At 53.0% G+C, this 19,884-nt stretch overlaps 1 protein-coding gene across 1 annotated transcript in view; it reads left to right on the top strand.

Moving 5' to 3' along the window:
• OPHN1 (oligophrenin 1) overlaps positions 1-19,884 on the top strand; it is a 55,711-nt gene that overhangs the window by 23,991 nt on the left and 11,836 nt on the right. The window contains exons 5-18 of the mRNA XM_065643083.1: positions 2,067-2,168; positions 3,117-3,227; positions 4,316-4,420; positions 5,379-5,508; positions 6,749-6,849; positions 9,452-9,543; positions 9,655-9,733; positions 11,117-11,150; positions 12,192-12,254; positions 13,200-13,274; positions 14,989-15,073; positions 15,428-15,486; positions 16,836-16,941; positions 18,387-18,546. Coding sequence (XP_065499155.1) covers positions 2,067-2,168; positions 3,117-3,227; positions 4,316-4,420; positions 5,379-5,508; positions 6,749-6,849; positions 9,452-9,543; positions 9,655-9,733; positions 11,117-11,150; positions 12,192-12,254; positions 13,200-13,274; positions 14,989-15,073; positions 15,428-15,486; positions 16,836-16,941; positions 18,387-18,546 — 1,302 coding nt within the window. The remainder of the gene's footprint in view (positions 1-2,066; positions 2,169-3,116; positions 3,228-4,315; positions 4,421-5,378; positions 5,509-6,748; positions 6,850-9,451; positions 9,544-9,654; positions 9,734-11,116; positions 11,151-12,191; positions 12,255-13,199; positions 13,275-14,988; positions 15,074-15,427; positions 15,487-16,835; positions 16,942-18,386; positions 18,547-19,884) is intronic.

Here is a 19,884-nt window from a genome sequence, read left to right on the forward strand (position 1 = left end):
GGTAGTGCTGTCCTCTGCTGGATATTCATGAGGAGCTAGTTTGTGCTCGTGTTTCCAGATTGTGCTTCAGTCTGGGTGGTTTTTCTGTGTTATTTTTTTGTCTTGGCTTGCTCCGTTCAGCAGCCAACAAGCTGTTAGAAGCTTTGACTTGACAATCAGGAGGGATTTGTCATTCATCCCTCTGCCTTTCAGTTATGTGTTAAATAGCCAGAGTGGGAAATGATTGGCAAGCTCCCTTTTAGTGCCAAAAATGCTGTTCCAGCTGGTGCCCGCCTCAGCCATGGTTCCTGATCCCCGCCGCCCCGGGGTGGCACCGTCCCCTGCTGTGCTGAGAGGCCACCCCTGCGTGCCGCCTCCTTGGGGACCGCTCAGTCGTGTTGGCTGGGTTTGGAGCTGCCTTTCCATCACCGGGGATGGGGACGTGCCGCGGTGTAGCCGTCCCCGGTGAGCTGCAGGGAGCTGTGAGCCGCAGAGCTGCCGCAGCGCCGCCGGTGCTCCTGGCGCAGCCGTGTGTCACCGCAGTGCTGTGGCCTTGGGGTTTGGTGACTCCTGGTCACAGAAACGAAAACCAGGCTCCTGCCTGCCTTAGACGTGGCGTGTGGTGGCACAGACAGACAATGCAGAAGTGTGGCCTTGCAGACGTGGTAGTCGCTGCTTTGCAAACACTTTTGCTCCTCCGGGTTTGGACGGACTGATCGGGGATGTTAGTCACGAGGGTGGTGGTTTGTTTTGACAGCCCTTCCTGGCATCGGCTCCGCAGCTGTGGGGCTGCTTAAATTAGGTTTCGCTCTCGGAGGAGACTCTGCTCCTCTGGATTTGGCACGGTTTTCTTTTTTTCTGAGGCATGGATTTGCTAATGCGGAGTTCCAGTATCCCTGATAGTGCAGAGGACGACACCAGAAGATACACTGACTGCTCTCCAGGGCTCTTGTAATGACAGGGTCTCTGTGGGGCAGGAGGAATAATTACTGGGTAAAAAGGTTTTCAAGCTGCATGTGCTCCAGTAAAAAACCTACGAGTGTCTGCCCATGCGTGCCCACCAGAAAATAACCTTTCTTCTTCCCGAGGCACCAGGGCAGCGGGCGCTGGCAGCGATGGGCTGAGCAGGGCAGGTACCAGGTTTGGGAACCCCTGCGTGTCCCACCAGTGGGACATCTCGAACAGACTGGGCAGCCCATGCTGGTTGAACGGGGAAGCAAAACTTCATGGCAGGAGAACCCACTGAAGAAAGAAAAAAGACTTTATTTAGGAAATGCAGCTTCAAACTTTGCGGTCGCTGCTGAATTCATGAGGAAAGTAACTAATATCAGCCAGTGTGGCAGAGTCCGTCTGCCCTGTGTCATGGTGGCGTTGTTGTGAGTTTGCTTGTTCATGGATTTCTGAATGGAGGGGAGAGAGCAGCGTTTCAGAGCTTTTAGGAGATAGCTTGAAAGATACCAGTAATTCCACAGCAGGCTGGCATTTCATAACCCTGCTTTCCACTTTCTTGAGCTTTCAAAAGCTGGACAGAGGATTTGGGCATCCTCTAGATAACCTGCAGTATGTATACACCAGTCCTCAGCTACTTGGACCTGACATTGAGGCTGCTGCCCAGCTGGAATTTCCTTATTTAAGCAATTTAACTGCCTCTCAGCTATCACTGATGGCTCACTTACCATCTGATTTGGGTGTTTGTCAACCTGGTGTCTACCCATGGTTGTTTCTTGGTTGCCACAGTCCTCTGTGGTTTCATGGTCTTGGCAAGGCAGAAGCACGCAGCCAAGTCCTCAGCGCAGCTTCTCTCTGGGTTTTGTTCTCAAATGTCTCTTTTTGCTCTCATTCTGGACATTTATTTTTTTTAGCTTGCTTTTGTTTGCTCTCATTCTGCCAGAGCTCAGTGTCGAGGCGTAACTAAATCCAGTGTAGGCAACGAGCCGTAAATCAGAGCAGGTGGCCGGCTGTTCTGGTTGGGTCCACCAGAAATTTGCCATGAGAATACTGAATTACACAAAAGGTCTCGGTGGTGTTGCGTGTTCACGTCTGGAAAACACCAATAACTGGTTTTGCTTCAACTCTTGCATCTACAGGAAAGAAAGAAGAAGTTTGAGAAGGATGGTGAGAAGTTTTATTCTATGCTGGATCGCCATTTGCATTTATCTTCCAAAAAGAAGGAATCCCAGTTACAGGAGGTGTGTATGGAGTTTTCTTCCATCAGGTCCTGAACAGCATCACCAGCTGCTCTAGATCTTAAAAAGCGGGGGGGAAAACCATCCCTTCCAGTAACCAGTTGAAACTGATAAACAAGTAAATCTGCCCAAAGCCTATTCAGGTGGACGAGACCAGGGAAGCAGAGGTGGCAGTTCTCTGGGTGGCGAATGGCAGTAGTGGCTTTAAGCATTGTCGTCCCTTGTTCTTACAATACAGGGTGGTGACCAGTTTTCCTGGCATACGTGGAGGCTGGGCAGCCTTTGAACTGGCTTGGGGAGCTGATCTGGCTGAAAAGCAGCTGGTTATGGTTATTTTTGCCAGCCCGGCTGTAGGTGCCGGTGCTTGCAGGGCAGCGCACAGGAGGGGCTGCCCCTTCGGCTGCTGCCGCCGGACACAAACAAGCAGAACGGGAAGCACCAGCTGCTCCAGCCCCCATCAGAGCAGCTGGATCAAATCAGATCTGCCAAAACAGTTGTCAGATCAACCTACAAGCATCTTTGCGAGGCGAACTTTGTGTAAGCTGTGGTAAGGCGGCGTGCCCGCCGTCCTGCCTGGTGCTGCAGCTCTGGAATCGCTGGGTCTGGGTCGCAGCAGGAGTCGGGCGAGAGGAGCGTGACAGTGGCCTTGTCCTCGTTAGCGCGGGGCTGCAGGTGGAGAAGGAGCTTGTGCTGAAATTACAAATATGCTTCGGGAAAGCCTTGTGCTTGCAGAGGGGAGCGAGTTTCTGAAAGGGAGCCAGAAAAGGGAGAAGAATGGCCAGTGCTCCAGTCTTCTGGTTCAAAGAGTTCAAATCCTGGGCCGGACACCCTTGGCAGGCTTTTCTCAAGCAAGGACAGAAGTACTTGTGGGCTGACAGACAAATACTACTCAAATATTGTCAAGCTAGATGTGATGTATTTTCTTTTTTCACCTCTCCCTCTTTCTTCCAGGCTGACCTTCAGGTTGACAAAGAGAGACACAATTTCTTTGAGTCCTCCCTCGAGTATGTGTACCAGATCCAGGAAGTGCAAGAAAGCAAGAAATTCAGTATTGTTGAACCGGTAGGAGCTGCCTTTCCTTGCAGGCCTTGCTGTTTGATGCTCAGATACGCTGGCTTGCTGACAGACACAAGGGATGAGTTACCAGGCTGGATTTGGTCCTGGGGAATCTTGCGATGGAGCAGGAGCTGATCTTGCACACGTGGGTTGCTGCAGCTGAACGCAGAATCCCAGAATGTCAGGGGTTGGAAGGGACCTCGGAAGCTCATCCAGCCCAATCCCCCCGCCGGAGCAGGAACACCCAGCTGAGGTTACACAGAAGGTGTCCAGGCGGGTTGGAATGTCTCCAGAGAAGGAGACTCCACAACCTCCCTGGGCAGCCTGGGCCAGGCTCTGGCACCCTCACCGCGAACAAGTTTCTTGTCAAATTTAAGTGGAACCTCCTGTGCTCCAGTTTGCACCCATTGCCCCTTGTCCTATCACTGGTTGTCACCCAGAAGAGCCTGGCCCCATCCTCCTGACACTCCCCCTTTCCATATTGATCCCCATGAATGAGGTCGCCCCCTAGTCTCCTCTTCTCCAAGCTAAAGAGACCTTACTGGGGTTTGCTGGAGCAGCCTGGCGAGGCCACAGCCCCGTTCGTCCTGTCCGTGGGTCTGTCCTGAGGAGCAGACTGGATGCTGTAGGTAGCCAGAGGTCGTGTTATGAGTTATCTCGACACCTTGTGTTCGGTGAGCCTTAGCTGCCGTAGAGAGCATCGTTCTCTGGTCCCTCAGCTGCCCCACGCGGGTGCAGCGGGACAGGCGGGTGTCTGTGCTCGGGGACCCTGTCCCGGGCTGGCTCTGCTGTTCCACGGACGTGGCCGAGCGTGGGGTCGGGTGGGACCCGGGCAAGCAACCTGCAGATCTGCGCTGGTTCTCCCTGCAGGGTCTTTCCTTCTGGGTGTGTTTTATTAAGACAGATGTGTGGGTGGTAGACCGGGGCTTTAGGCCTTTGTGGTGGATAAGTCGTACTAAAACTTGCATCACTCTAAAATTGTAAGGAAAAAAATTATATTTGTATATGTAAATTCTGAAACTCTTATTTCCTGTCTATCTTTCCTCTGATTAGAAATATAGAAGTTTAATCTGTGTTCTTTTTCTCCTTCGCAGGTGCTGGCTTTTCTCCACAGCCTCTTTACTTACAACAACCTGACGGTCGAGCTCACGCAGGATTTCCTCCCTTACAAACAGCAGCTCCAGCTCAGCCTGCAGAATGTGAGTTCCTGCCCAGCGAAAGTATTTCTTACATGTGACTTCTCATTTGTATTTAAACGCCTCTGGTGGCAAGGCTTTTCCATGCAAAACAAACTGTCCATGTTTGCATTGTGGGAGGTGCAGATAACGTTATTTCCTTCTCAGTTCACATGTATTTTCTCCTTTCCTGCACAAGACAGCCTGCAGCGGGTGCTATTATCGTGCTTTTCTCTGCCTAGAACGGGGGCTACTGCAATTAGATCATTCAACCTTGTGCATAAACAAGCCTTATAATTTCTTCCAATTTCATGAGATTGAAATTGTACAGATCTTCTAAAAAGGCTTCCAATCTTGATCTTACAGTATCAGATTACTACATGCCTCGGTAAGCTCCTCGCTGGCTAAGTACACGGGGAAAAATACCTGTGTCCTGTTTCTTTTATCCTCAGTCTTCCGTGGCTGACCCTCGTTCCTGTGGAATAACAGCCATAAATCTGTGCCAAGTTGAGTTTGCTGCTGGCTTGTGAATTGGTCTGAGAGGTGTTCCATAAAACCCTCTTTAAAAATGATCCCATGCCCAGCAGTGTAGCACGATCTTTTGGGGAGTCGATGCCCGGGTTTGTAGAATACACCTGTTACCTAAACAGTGGTGCCAAGAGCAGCTCGGGTGTTTCCTTCTGCCTCACCTAGCTTTAAAATGTGCTGAGGTTCTTTTATTGAAAGAACAAGTGTCCTCCCAGTCATGACTCTTCGACACCATTCCACGCACGGCATGTTAAACCTTGTCTGTTCAATCACGCTTTAAGAGCCCGGTGTTCTTAGAGCTGGAGTTTTCATGTGAATTTGTGCAGTGGCTTCCACATTTTATACATTGAGGACTGATTAATTTCTGCCAGAGCACCTAGATTTTGAGCAGGGATACCTGAAGCTTGCTCTTTGCTCATGTTCAGATGTGCTGCTTTGTATTCTCTCTGAACAGACAAGGAATCATTTTTCCAGCACACGGGAGGAGCTGGAAGACCTGAAGAAGAGGATGAAGGAAGCCCCCCTGACCTGCAAGCTCCCCGGGCAGCCGACCATCGAGGGCTATCTGTACACCCAGGAGAAATGTAATGTCTTTCGCGTGCACCTCGAGGCGCTAGGGCAGGTGTGAGCCGGGCTGTGCCGGGAGCCGCAGCATCGCCCCGGCTGTGCGCCGGGATCCCCGGGGCCGCCAGCCCGCTCGGCGGTGGCACCCAGCCTGCCCCGGTTACACGAGCCGTGTAAGCGAGGAGCTAATTGCCCTGCGCTCCAATTAGATGAGATTGATGACTGTTGTAGCGCTGGCGAGGCCGGAGCGCTGGCACATGGCACCTTGGCCGTGTTGATCAGCGCGAGCCGGGTGCCTGCCCAGCCTCCCCCTCGCTGTGCCTGCGAGCGCGGCTGACGGGTTATCCAGCCGGCAGAGCTACGCTGCTGGGAGCGAAACTGCTTGTGATTCTGTGCGGAGTCACGTCACACTAGATCAGTCCTTTACAAATACTCGCTGTAGCTTCGCACAGCCGTGCAGGCACCAGCACTCGGGACAAAGCCCGTGTGCAGAGCTGTGACCTCGGAGTCTGCAGACGACTTACTCTGTGAGCGGTTCATTTTTGGATTATATATACAAATATATTTACACATATATTTGTATGTATGTTTACCCTGCTTTTAAAAGAAAACACATAAACAGAAATTTTAGGCACAAGCAAATGTGGCCTGTCCCTACGTGCCAGTGACTGTTTGCCGCCTCCATTTGTGTTTCCCCTATAAATCAAGTACGAAGAGAGTTGTTCCTCCAGGCACTGCAACTTAAAAAAAAAATTACAGAAAAAAAATCAGCTGAAGTATTTAATATAAAGGGATTCAGGTAAAACAACAAAGAAAAGTGACAATAAATCTAGTGTGGTATAAATAGAAACTTTAGAGTGTTTTAAAGATGCTGTTGTCTTTACTGCCAAGTTTTCATCGGCGGGAGAAAATAGTGGTGTCTGTGTGAAACAAACATTCAGGCCACGTAGGATCCTGCCAGCATCGGTCTTGGCTGGACTTGGCCAGCCCGGCTTGGCTGGGGACCAGAGTCCCACAAACGCCCTTTCACCAGCCGCGTTTTGGGAGGGCGATGGAGGCGGCTCCTCACCCTCTGCCCTTCCTCCCCTCTTCCTCTCCTCCTGGCTTTTGTGGGTGGAGACTCTGGTGAGGGGGATGTCCCCATTGAGGGAAGTGTCCCCACTGAGGGGTGTCCCCATCGAGGGGGATGTCCCTGCAGTGTCGGTCCCCAGAGATGTGGGGCTGTGCTGTCTCTGACTCCAGCTCCTTGTGTCTGTGCAGGGGCGCTGGGCATCTCCTGGGTGAAATATTACTGCCAGTACGAAAAAGAGGCGAAGACCTTACGGATGACGCCCATGGACCAGAAGCCCGGAGCTAAACAAGTGAGTTGTTTTCTTGGAGGGATGTCCGCAAACACCGACCCAACCGGCGGGTCTCACCCCCGTCCTCCCATGTCATCTCTTGCCATAAGCAAACAGACGTACAAACGCCACAGCCCTGCTGGCGGGAGCCATCGTCTGGCAGCTGGTGTCCCCAAGCAGGGCTGTGCTGGTGTCCCCAGGCAGAGGGCTGTGCTGGTGTCCCCAGGCAGAGGGCTGTGCTGGTGTCCCCAGGCAGAGGGCTGTGCTGGTGTCCCCATGCAGGGCTGTGCTGGTGTCCCCATGCAGGGCTGTGCTGGTGTCCCCAGGCAGAGGGCTGTGCTGGTGTCCCCAGGCAGAGGGCTGTGCTGGTGTCCCCAGGCAGAGGGCTGTGCTGGTGTCCCCAGGCAGAGGGCTGTGCTGGTGTCCCCAAGCAGGGCTGTGCTGGTGTCCCCAGGCAGAGGGCTGTGCTGGTGTCCCCAAGCAGGGCTGTGCTGGTGTCCCCAGGCAGAGGGCTGTGCTGGTGTCCCCAGGCAGAGGGCTGTGCTGGTGTCCCCATGCAGGGCTGTGCTGGTGTCCCCATGCAGGGCTGTGCTGGTGTCCCCAGGCAGAGGGCTGTGCTGGTGTCCCCAGGCAGAGGGCTGTGCTGGTGTCCCCAGGCAGAGGGCTGTGCTGGTGTCCCCAGGCAGAGGGCTGTGCTGGTGTCCCCAAGCAGGGCTGTGCTGGTGTCCCCAGGCAGAGGGCTGTGCTGGTGTCCCCAGGCAGAGGGCTGTGCTGGTGTCCCCAGGCAGAGGGCTGTGCTGGTGTCCCCAGGCAGAGGGCTGTGCTGGTGTCCCCAGGCAGAGGGCTGTGCTGGTGTCCCCTCCCGGGCAGAGGGGTATGCTGGCAGCAGACACGCAGGTTCGTGTGACATGAGTGTTATTCAAGCAGTGATGACTTGCAAGTTTGGTCTAGTGTGAAATTTCTGCCTTTCTAGACAAGCTAATTTTTATATTTATCCACACAAATGGCCAGTGAACCTGCAGCCTGGTTTTCATATAACCCCCTGGCAGTGATTGCAAGTACTAGAATGACTTGAGTTACCAGATGAGTGCTTCCAAAAGCAGGATTCTCTGCCTTTGCATGTTTGCTCAGTCTCTGGTTTGTGGTTTTGATTTCTGTTTTCAGAACTGGTTACCAATGTTAAGAGAGGAGGAGAGGGCAGTGTTTGCAGCTCTAAACTGTGCGATAAAGCAGTGATTTGGGGCACTGCTTCTTTCACAAAATGCTTCGGTTTTCAGCAGTGAGCGATGTGTCTGGGAGTTCCCTGCCGTTCCTAGGAGGGGCCGGGTCAGGGGGATGATGGAGCACAGCAAGTGCGGCCAGCAGAGTCCACCCGCCTCCGATGCCACGGAGCCGCGTCCCCCGGGACGCCCCAGCCCGGCGTGCTGCTCCGCAGCTCCTGAGCTCATGCTCTGTTCCTTGGCAGCCCTCTGCACGCTGCAGCAATAAAATAAAACATAATTTTTGGAAGCCTTTGGCGGAGACCTTGGCAAAGAAATGTCCAAAACATGGACTAGAGAGATCTATTGTCATCTCCGCCGTAAACACGTCTAGTGAGGGCAATTAACACAGGGCAGGGACTTGTAAAAACGTAAATTGGTGCTGTTCCCAAACTCTTGCAGTCTGGTAATCCGCACGTTTGGGTCACAGCTGCCACACAGCTTCAAATGCCACTGTTAAAAGAGTGCTCTTAAAAACCCCAAACAACCGGTACACACAAAAAACACAGCCAGGAGATTATCAGCACAGCGTGGAAGCTGGACGCAACCTGGGAGGAGGCTGGACGCGACCTGGGAGGAGGCTGTCCTTGTCACTCACCTGGTTCTGCTCGATCCGCTCCTGCCAGAGCTCTTGCAGACACAGCAGTGCCACTCGGGGTGATGAACGTGTTCCAGGTTTGCAGCTCAGCCCGAGGGTCTGGTTGGTTTTAAGGTCTCCTGAGCATCTCTTCAGAGCTCCTCCAAGTCCTGGAGATCTCACAGCCATGTTACAAATCGACTCTGCTGTAGAGTCAGTTAATGCCCCATCATAACGGGACATGAACGCAGAGGGCCAGAGCAGTGCCGGCCGTTCAGCAGAGTGCATCTACTCTGGAGCTGGTCGGTTAATGTTCTTTTTCTACAAAGTATTTTGTGTCAAGCTGTTTGGACCGTGAATGCTATGGATAATTGTTGGTGCTGATTAAGTCCGATGAAAACTAGGACCCAGCTGTGTCAGATGACAGACAAGCATGGTGCTGGCTTCAAGACCACGCACCTGCCTCACGCGGGTTGTTCCTTGCAGGGTTCATGCTCTGCAGACACGTTGCTGTTGCTGAGATATTCAGCTCTTGTTCGCAGGTAGTGCCATGAGGTCTAGAACATTCTGTAGCCGGGGAGAGGAAGCCTGGCTCAGGAAGCCTTTGATCTCTGTGTGTTGGTGGTGGAAGGACCATCTGTGCTCCGGTGCCAATGCTGCTGGACGGGCAGGGCACCCCAGCAGCCGGCGCTCTGCGGGCAGTGCCGTCCCGTGCCGCAGGGCGCTGAGGAGCCCCAGGTCTCCTGCGCTTCTGTCCTCTGACCTCGGCTGCTGTTTTCTCTCCTAGGGCACCTTAGACCTGACCCTGAAATCCTGTGTAAGGAGAAAGACGGACTCCATAGACAAAAGGTTTTGTTTTGACATTGAAACTAATGAAAGGTGAGGTGCTTCATATTCAGATGGCCTCAAAACAGATAAACCCTGTGAACCTGAGTGAAATCGCTCTCTGCCATTCATTAAATAAACCTTTTTCTTCGTTTTCCTGCGCAGGTCTGGGACCATCACGCTGCAGGCGCTGTCGGAAGCCAACCGCAGGCTGTGGATGGAGGCGATGGACGGGAAGGAGCCGGTGAGTGCTGGAGCTGCCAGAGCCCCGGTGCGCTGCCGAACAGTGTCCTCTGCCGGCGGGTCCCGCGGCAGCGCGGTGACACGGCCACCGCTGTCACCTCCTGCTCCGCCTGCAGCGTCACTCACCCCCGCGGAGCTGCGGTGGGGTCCGTGCGGTTCCGTGGGGCGCAGACGGGTCCGTGCGGTTCCGTGGGGCGCAGACGGGTCCGTGCGGTTCCGTGGGGCTCAGACGGGTCCGTGCGGTTCCGTGGGGCGCAGACGGGTCCGTGCGGTTCTGGGGCAGCGCAGACGGGTCCATGCAGTTCCGTGGGGCGCAGACGGGTCCGTGCGGTTCCGTGGGGCGCAGACGGGTCCGTGCGGTTCCGTGGGGCGCAGACGGGTCCGTGCGGTTCCGTGGGGCGCAGACGGGTCCGTGCGGTTCCGTGGGGCAGCGCAGACGGGTCCGTGCAGTTCTGGGGCAGCGCAGACGGGTCCGTGCGGTTCCGTGGGGCGCAGACAGGTCCGTGCAGTTCCGTGGGGCAGCGCAGACGGGTCCGTGCAGTTCTGGGGCAGCGCAGACGGGTCCGTGTGGTTCCGTGGGGCGCAGACGGGTCCGTGCGGTTCCGTGGGGCGCAGACGGGTCCGTGCGGTTCCGTGGGGCGCAGACGGGTCCGTGCGGTTCCGTGGGGCGCAGACGGGTCCGTGCGGTTCCGTGGGGCGCAGACGGGTCCGTGCGGTTCCGTGGGGCGCAGACGGGTCCGTGCGGTTCCGTGGGGCAGCGCAGACGGGCCCGTGCGGTTCCGTGGGGCGCAGACGGGTCCATGTGGCTCTGCCGGTGGCACAGGCTGTCCCCGTGGCGCTGCGGTGCCGCAGCAGCCGCTGCCCGGGCAGGAGGGTCGGGCTGTGGGGCTCAGGGCTGGTGCTGGCAGCCGGGCACACGTGTTGTTATATAGGAAGGATTTTTTATTTTCTGTCTGGAACAGCACCTGCTGTTTATTGTTAATTAAAAAAATACAAAATGTTTTTTTGTATAAGATGAAAGAATGTCTCGACACTTTAATTTTTAAAAGCAAGCAAATGAACAAAAACCCCACAGCCCCTGTGTGCCAGACTGCCCAGCTGCCACTTTTACTGGGCACCTAAAGGACAAGCAAGGTTTCCTGCTCAGGTTTTGGGAGACCCCTATCCTAGAAACAGGTGCTTCAGTGAAATGCAGCAAAAACCTATTTATTGTGTAGATAATGGTATCTTGCTTAATTATAAAATGACATTTCTTTGGGAGATTGTCTGACTGTGATTGGCCTTGGATGATTTATGGGGTGCTGCATTTTCTTTTGGAAATAAATATCAACTCACTTGCATTGTGTTTTTGTTTCTTCCTCCCCCACTCCCTCCCCTTTTTCAGATCTACCACAGTCCCATCACAAAGCAGGAGGAAAGTGAGTAACTGGTGTTGCTGTTCCCGAGCTGCCGGGGCCAGATAAGAATGAGTTGCAAATGGTAAAAGTTACCGGTTGCAATGTGCAGTTTTTATTTAGCAAGAACTAGCAGGATGCAGGGTTCAATTTGCACCTCTAAACTCCAGCATAACAGAGAGGAAAAAGGTCAGTGAGAGATTCTGAGGACATTTCCCTTAGCAAAGATTATAATTGGAAAATAGAGGTGGCATTTAGTTCCCTGGAGCTGCCATCCCACCACCTTGTCCCGTGTCTCCTCTCTCACATGTGGGTGTCCCCTCCTCCCAGAAAAAACACAAAAAACTCTAGGAAAAAAAAAAAAGCCAGCAACCACAAAAACAACAACAAAAGATAAAAAGCAAACAAACAAAAGCCAAACAAAAAACTATTAACACCATGGTTATTTAGGAGAAATTCAGTATAAATGTTTGCACTTAACAGAAAAATATTTCACATTATAACTTAGACAATCCTTCCAGATATCCTGGAAAAATTAGCAGTAGTAATGTGATTACAGAGGTTGAAATATGTGTACAGAAAAAAATCCCAACTTTCCACCTGCTTCATTGATGCCCGCCAGACAGGCACAGCGATAGTCTGGGGTCAGTTGGCTGGAACAAAAAGCTGTGTTCTGCTTTACTCAGCATATCAGGCTGTATTGGTTTTGCTTTTTAATCTAGTCAAGTAGATAAGCAGAAATTACACGATCCTGTGATGTGGAAGAGCTTTGACTGCGGATTTTGCAGTGCTCTGGAAATGATTAATCAACTCCTTATCAGATACAAATTCACATGTGGCAAGACTGACGTACGCTTTTATTATTAAACAGAAAGGGAGTAGGGAGCAATGCTGTAACTCAAAATAAATTCAAGGAAAAACGGAGAACACGTGGAACTAATAGTTCCTTGCAGGATGTCAGGAATGCCGGTGTTTTGCTGGGGGACGCAGCGCTGGGTGTGAGCAGGGGCCGGGGCTGCGCGGGCGGTTCCTGCACAGATAACCCCGTTTTCTGCTTTGGCACAGTGGAGCTCAACGAGGTCGGCTTCAAGTTCGTGCGGAAATGCATCAACGCGGTGGAAACGAAAGGTGAGGTGCTGCCGTCCTGACACCCGGAGTTGCCACCGTCGCGGCGTTGCTTCCGTGGCCCTGAATTATATTGTATTTTCTGTAGTTTGGTGGTGAGGGTCAGTGAAACGGGACTTTGGCTGTTAACCGAAGAGCACGTGTCAGAGGAGTAGAAATCCTGCGTGGTCTGGAGTGTTGTTATAGCAAATTCTGGTTAGGATTGAATTGCTGTCCTTGTGCTGGTTTCATCCATCAGTTTCTCACACTCGGCTCTGAGCACATGGGTTGACGGCAGGAGGAGAACTCTGGGGTGCCCGTACCGGGGGACAGGCGGGGTTAACTGGGGTTAACTGGGGAACCGGCTCATTCAGCCACGTGCTGTTGGAAGCAGCAGGACAGAAGCGGGATGGTGGGTGATAGCTCACCCGGGGGCTTTTGTGCAACGCCTGTACTGCTGTACAACACCTGTACCGGTGTACATTGCTGGTACCCGTGTACATCAGCCTGTACTGGTCTGCATTGCCTGTACTGGCGTACATCAACCTGTGCTAGGTTACATGGCATGTACTGGTGTGCATCAGCCTGTGCCAGCGTACATCACCTGTACCATGTACTGGTGTACATTGGCTGGGGTGTGGGGCTGGGGGTCCCGGGATGGGGCCGGGGTTTCGGGGCCGGGGTTTCGGGGCCGGGGTTTCGGGGCCGGGGCGCGGGGCCGGGGTTTCGGGGCCGGGGTTGCAGGGCCGGGGTTTCGGGGCCGGGGTTTCGGGGCCGGGGTTGCAGGGCCGGGGTTTCGGGGCCGGGGTTGCAGGGCCGGGGTTTCGGGGCCGGGGTTGCAGGGCCGGGGTTTCGGGGCCGGGGCGCGGGGCCGGGGGTCCCGGCCGTTGCGGGTCCCGGGCGGTGTCGCTGCCGCCAGGGGGGGCCGTGGAGCCGCACCGCCGGGCTGACGCGCTGCTCTGCTGCCAGGGATCGCTACCGAGGGCGTGTACCGGACCGTGGGCAGCAACATTCAGGTGCAGAAGCTGCTGAATGCCTTTTTTGGTAAGAATTAATTATTCTGTGCAATTAGCTTGTCCAGGTTCTGTATCGTTTAACAGGGACAGAGCGGATCAGGTTTCCCAGTGAGAAATGTCCAGCACAGCTCTTGGTCCCCGTGGCCCTGCTTCACCTCCTTTTCTGGGCTTTTTTCTGCAACCTGCTCTAGTGCCTCTCCATTTAAGCTGCATTGCTGTTTGTGGTGCAGCCTGCCTTTGAAGTTAAGAGAGCAGCCACGAGCCAAAGTGAGGCAGTGACCCTGGAGCAGTGGGGACGAGCTTTCTCCCATCATCTGCTAAAAATATTCAGGCATTTTGGAGTCCCGTTCTGGGGCCGTGTTCCTGCTGCAGGCCCAGGGTGCAGGATGGTGGCCAAGGAGAGATGAGCGCTCGCCCTGCGCTGCCTGCAGCTCCTGCCCGCGCTGCTCTGCAGAGCTGCCTCGTCCCACCTCCCAAACCAGCCCCCAGACCAGCGCGGGGGGACCCTTCTCCTTGGTGAGGTGTCTTGAGAGCTGTCCCCTCCAGGGACGCCATCCCCCTGGGTTAAGGTTTTCACCCAGACAGACTGGGATACCTCACTGTGTGCAATGTGTACACCAGTTGGTTAATGTATGCATTTCTGTTGTGAACGTGGACAAGCCAATGTATGCGTTCCTGCGGTAAGCCCTGCAGAAGGTGCCCTGGCACTGGTACCCACGTGCCTTGGGCTCCACCGGCTCCCTGCAGACACATCTCATATCAATGCAGTATGCAAAGGCTTTACTCTTATTTTTCACTATTGTTTACTATTGCTTTTGGTATTGTTGTTTATTAAAGCAGCTGGTTTGTGGTGATGTGTAGCTGTACCAGTTCCTGTGGAGCCATGGCTGCATACAGCTATCCAGTTACACTAGCTGGTGACTAATTAGTTAGCATAAGTTTTTAGTACTTCTTGATTCTCACCCTCCCTGTGAGTAGCTCTGTGGTTTTCTCATCTCAACTCCACCAGTGAGTGGTTTTTCATTTTATTTATGGGCATTGGTCTGGTTGACCACTTGCCACCCCACTGTGTACGAACTCATGATGGAAAGTCCAACAACACAGAAATAACTGCTGCAGAAGGATTTCATCCTGAACTTTAGTCAGGAGATAGATATTTTTTCCTTTTTTTTTTGTTTCTAGTCCTATTTCTTTTTATAAATGAATCATGTGGTTTGTTTCTCGAGTCCAGCTGCCCCTCATCCCCCAAGCATGTCCTTTTCTTCTCGTTCCCCAGCAGTGCTGTGGCTGTTGGGGGCGGGCAGGAGCGATGTGTCCTGCTCCTCCTCGCCCTGCAGCCACAGGGAACGTTTCCAGAACAGCCTGCAGGGGAGGGATTGGAGCTGGACCTCAGGTTACTTTGGATATCGGAAAGCTTGTCTTGGATCTGTTGAAGTGTCCTTTCTGCCAGTCTTGGCTGTGCTGGGAAAAAATAAACTGTAGAGAATATGCCCTCACTGACTTTTCACCACTGCTTAAACATAACTGCTGCTTCTTCTGTCCCCGGTTAGCCCTGCTCCTCAGCCTTTCCCAACGCTGACACTGGCACTGTTGTTCTGCTTTTCCCAGCAGAGAGAACCAGCAGCTTTCCCCCTGTGCTGCTGGAGCTCCGTTTGTCTCCAGAGGAACCCCCCTGAGAGCGTGCCGTTTATGAACAGCCTCCAAACGGATCCTATTTTAAAGCTATTTTGTTCTTCCTCCAGATCCAAAATGTCCAGGGGACGTGGATCTCCAAAGCGGCGACTGGGACATCAAGACGATTACCAGCTCACTCAAGTTTTATCTCAGGTAGCGCTGCAGGTCACACGTGTCCCGCGTGGGCAAAGGAGCTTGGGGCTGCTCTGGGCAAAAAGCACAGTGAACTGCCAGGTGTTGACATCTGGCTCTTGGAAAGGGCGGAGAAGTGACAGAGGCTTTGGGAAGAGGAATGGATTTTTAAATTTTAAGCTATTTTTTTGAGAAATACACCTGTCGTAAAACCCCACATCCCCTGGGGAAGGCCGATCAATTAATACTGCTGGCGGGAGATGCCCCGGGGAGCAGTGGCGCTGGAGGAGGGGCGGGTTTTGGCGTCTCTCCTTTGCGATCAGCGGTGCGTGGGCACTGCCCCGCAGAGCTCAGCTTTCTCTCTGGTCCTTGCAGGAACCTGTCTGAGCCCGTCATGACGTACAAGCTCCACAAAGAGTTGGTCCTGGCTGCCAGTAAGTCCCGCGGCTGCGCTGCCCTCCCCCGGTGCAGCCGAATCCCTCGGCACGGCTCTGCCAGCCCCGCACCGGGTGTCTGGCCACGGCCCCACAGAAAGAGGGGGGACCCTCTTTTCTGGGCGCTCCATTGCAGGGAGGTGGTGGGTTTTCTTCCCTTCTTTCCTTTGCTACCGCAGTTCTCATCCCTCTCACAGGGTTTCGTGCTCTCGGAGGGTCTCGAGAGCTGGGGGATGTCAACTCACCTGCAGTCAACACAAGTGTCCCAGAAGGATTGTTCCTCAGTAGCATTAATACATTTATTTTAGAACCTGTGAGGGAGTGGGATGAGCTGTTGTCACACAGATAGATAGGTGCTCCCTTTGGGTCATGAAATTTGTCCTGGGGTGTTGAATTCAAAGTGTCTACTGGCACATGAAAGACATTTTTCTGCTGCAGCTCTTGGGACTGAGCTGCAACCAGTAGTGACAGGGAATCGCCCAAGTAAGATGGACATACCGACAGCATCGCCTGTGCTAAACCGGCCGGTCCTCGGCTGTCTCATTGGTGTGGCCGTTTTTAATAAGCTGTAATAATTCTGAACTGGCTGGATCCTAAGAGCGTGTTGAGAGCCAGCATGCTGAGATGGAGACTGGAGGGATACAGGGAGACGCTCATTGCCCTCAGCACGAGAGTCCTGGCATTTGGAAATGCAGCACGCTCTGAATATTTGGGATGAAGGCATCCTTCACACCCCTGCCTCCCTGAGCCAACAGGAGCGCAGGAGAACACCCGCTTCTCTTCATTTTGGACCTTTCGAGAATTAATAACACTTGTTCTTTCCTGGAAAGGAAAAATTTCCACCGCCTACTGATCGTACTCAAGCCCAAGATTTCTTAGTTTCAGAACTGTTAAACCAATGATGAGTGGGTGCATGCAAAACCGTAATCCCTTCCCTACCCTCCCTCAGAAACCTGCACATTAAGCTTCTCAGCTACCAAGATCCCACGCTATTCTTTTCACACTATTTCACCGTGTCTTGGTTACCCATGTCTGTGGGGGCTGATGAGATGCCCCGCGCTGGGTTGGGGTGTGAGGGATCCCCCGGCCATGCCCAGCTGCGCAGCGCGGCCCTTGGCTCCCGTTCAGGCCTCATTCCTCCCTCTCTCCACTCCATTTTATTCCTCACAATGATTACCCTGTTGCTATGTAATCTCATTTTCTTCCGCTTCCCATCGGTGGGTTTGGCCAGCCAGCCCCACACTGCAGAGGGAACAGCTCCCACAGATTTTCTTTGGCTTTATCTTCCTCTGATGTGTTTACTTTGAAAGTGGTGGGCACAAACTTTTCTTTGTGTTATTGCTTTCCAGAATCCGAGAACCTGGATTACAGGCTGGGAGCCATTCATGCTCTGGTCTATAAACTGCCTGACAAGAACAGAGAGATGTTAGAGCTCCTCATACAACACCTCGTCAAGTAAGCAGATGTTTTTCTCTAAAGCCCAAGTAAGGGGGATAATGGAATGAGCAGAACAAGCCTTTTTTTGTGGCAGGTTTGCAAAACCGTATCCACCACAGTCCCGCTAGGAATGTAGGTTTGGAGTGCACAAATGGTATGATTGTGCTTGCTGCCCACTGCGCTGAGTGATGCTTCTCTTTCCAACTGCCACTTTCAGCCCCTCTCTGACAAGCAGCAACCAGGAAATAATTTTTACATGAAAGTACCCTCTGGTAACAGAGCTATAAATTGCCACCTCTCACTCCAGTTAACAAGAACATTAGGTCTGGGGTTTGGGAACAGCTGCAGGACCTGTGTCCACGGGCTGAACATGCAGCATGCTTTGGTTTCATCTCCAGCTCTGTGGGCTCAGTGTCCTGAGCCCCCCGAGCAGCACGAGGGCTCGAGCGTGCCAACCTGTGCCCCCGGCAGGGGCCACGGCTCTGGGGTGACAGGGCTCATGCTGAGACTGTGGAGAAGTCGCTTTCCAAACCGGACTGTATCAGAAATAAGCAGGGCTGATCTGGGATCGTCATGCCCGACACTCGAAGGCAAGTGCTTGGCCCCAGGTGCCAGGACCCCTCTTCGGGGGATCCCACCGTCTTTGGGGGATCCCACCGTGTCTGGGGGCTCCTGCCCGCCGTCCCCTTCCAGCTGTCCGTGCACACGTGTGCAGTTTTCAGAAGCCTTTCCTTGCAGGCGGCAGGGCTGCGTGTCTGGCGTGTTGTCAGGTGAAGCCGACACTGCACTTGTGGTCATTGTGTTTATTCCTTCAAGTGTTTACTCTTAAATTCTGCTGCCTCTCCCTTCGTGCCGACAGAAACCTCTTTCACAGCAGCGGCGCAGGGCAAACCCGGGGTCAGAGTCCCTGTGTCCCCACTGCGCCTCTGGAGCGGTCGTGCCCACCGCGGGGGCTGGTGCTGCCCCCGGCTCGCAGGGTCCTGCACAGCTCCAGGGCTGCTGGAGAACCAGCTCTGCTCCCTGAACACGGGGCTTCTTTCAGAAAGGAGGTGCCGTAGACATTTATTGCGAACCTCCAAAGTGTGCTCCCTACATTCAGTCCTCCTTCAGACAGAGGAAAAATTAAAACCAAAAGTCAGTTCTGGATAAACAGGATATTCCCTTTTAAATGGTTCCTTTTGTGTATGTGTTGCGCAGATGACTTTTCATTGCAGAGCGAGAAGAGGAGCTGGGAGTGGGAAGGGATCACATAAACATGCTGTCGGTGCGTTGCTCTCCCAAATACACGTGTCATAGCCAGAGACATGTTTTATCTCTGGGAGGGTTGGGAAACAAATTCTGCTGAAACAAAATGATGAAAATAGAATGACTGATTCTTACGCTATCCTTTTCTATTGCTTGGAATAAGATCTGTTTGAAAAAGCCCAAAGCAAACCCCGTTCCTCTTTCCCTCCTCTCCGCAGCGTGTGTGAGCACAGCCGGGAGAACCTGATGTCCCCGTCTAACATGGGGGTGATATTTGGACCGACCCTCATGCGGGCCCAGGAGGACACCGTGGCAGCGATGATGAACATCAAGTTCCAAAACATCGTGGTCGAGATCCTCATCGAGCACTTTGGGAAGGTAGGGGCTGCTCCGGCGGCTCCATCGCTCCGTGAGCCGTTGCTGCGGCAACGATGGAGCTCTGGCTCCTTTTGCTGGAGTCTCCATAGGGACTGGGGGGTTTATATAATACACTGTTCAGAAATGCTTCAGAAGGAAACAAAAGTATTGCAGATGTGTTCCTCACTATTGCCTTTAGCTAGTTTTGAAAGAAACTCTGAGTCTAGGGATTTTTGCTTTTCTTTTTAAAGAAGAGGAATCTTTATTGAAAAAAATAACCTATTCTATGCCTGGACATTACAGGCCTTTACGTGTTCCTTTGCTGAAGGCAGGAGCCGGACTAGAGCATAACTGGTTTCAGCGGGCACAGTCCATGATGAGACACTATACAACTATTAATACAGGGGAGAAAAACAGAATATTCCACTGTCTTCTGTATTAGTGCTTTCTCCTTGTGCTATCTGATGCAATGGCTTAGAGTTTTTTTCAGGGCGGCTGGAGGATGATAGAGTTGTATTTCGATATTTAAAAACTTGAGCAGTGTTTGCATTCGGATCAGCATTCCAGGGACCAGATCGCTTCCTGATAATAGCAATAGGTTTGAAGGACTGAGTTTGGTCCTTCAGCTTTTCATAATACTTTATGTTACAGAGTGTACAAGCAACCTCTTATGTTTTAGAGGAAGAGACAGTTGGAAGCAATCCTTTAAAGGGATGTGAAGCTGGAAACCATCCTTTAAAGGCATGCGGATTTGGAAACCATCCTTTAAAGGCCATTGTTGCTGTGGGGACGATGGGGTAGTGCTCCCAGCAGACAGGGCAGCCCCCGTGCAGAAGTGATGTTCCCTTTTTGGGAAGGCGAAATGAGGCTGGAGCTGAGAGAGCAAAGTTCTCGCAAAAGCAGCAGTGGAGTGGGAGCAACCGCACGGGGAGCAGATGGGCGCATGGGAGTTGGTTGTGGTGCCGGGGTTCCCACCAGAGAGACGGCATGAAAGAGCTCAGAGAGGCTGTTGAGCATCCACACAAGAAGCTCATGGAAATCACAAGCCAGATTCTTTGTAGGTCTCTGCGAATGCTTTCCGTAAGTTCCCGCAGCAAAACAGTGACTCGTGTGTGTGTCGGGATGCTCGCTCAACTTGCTGCAGACCCCAGTCTCTGTCCTCCCCTCTTGCACAGCTCGCGGTGCCGGCTGAGTCAACACGCCATTTACACTGCCACCTCCAAGAGCTGGAATTACAGCTTTAATTAAGCCAGACATCTCTTTGCTTGCTTTTAATTTCTTCAGAGATAAGGTTAAGTTGATGACATTTATTAGATTGAGGTTGTAAGCGCAGCGTCAGAGTTGAAAGTGTCTTCAGCT

Source organism: Caloenas nicobarica, chromosome 12 (assembly GCF_036013445.1).
Source record: "Caloenas nicobarica isolate bCalNic1 chromosome 12, bCalNic1.hap1, whole genome shotgun sequence".
Lineage (NCBI taxonomy): Eukaryota > Metazoa > Chordata > Aves > Columbiformes > Columbidae > Caloenas > Caloenas nicobarica.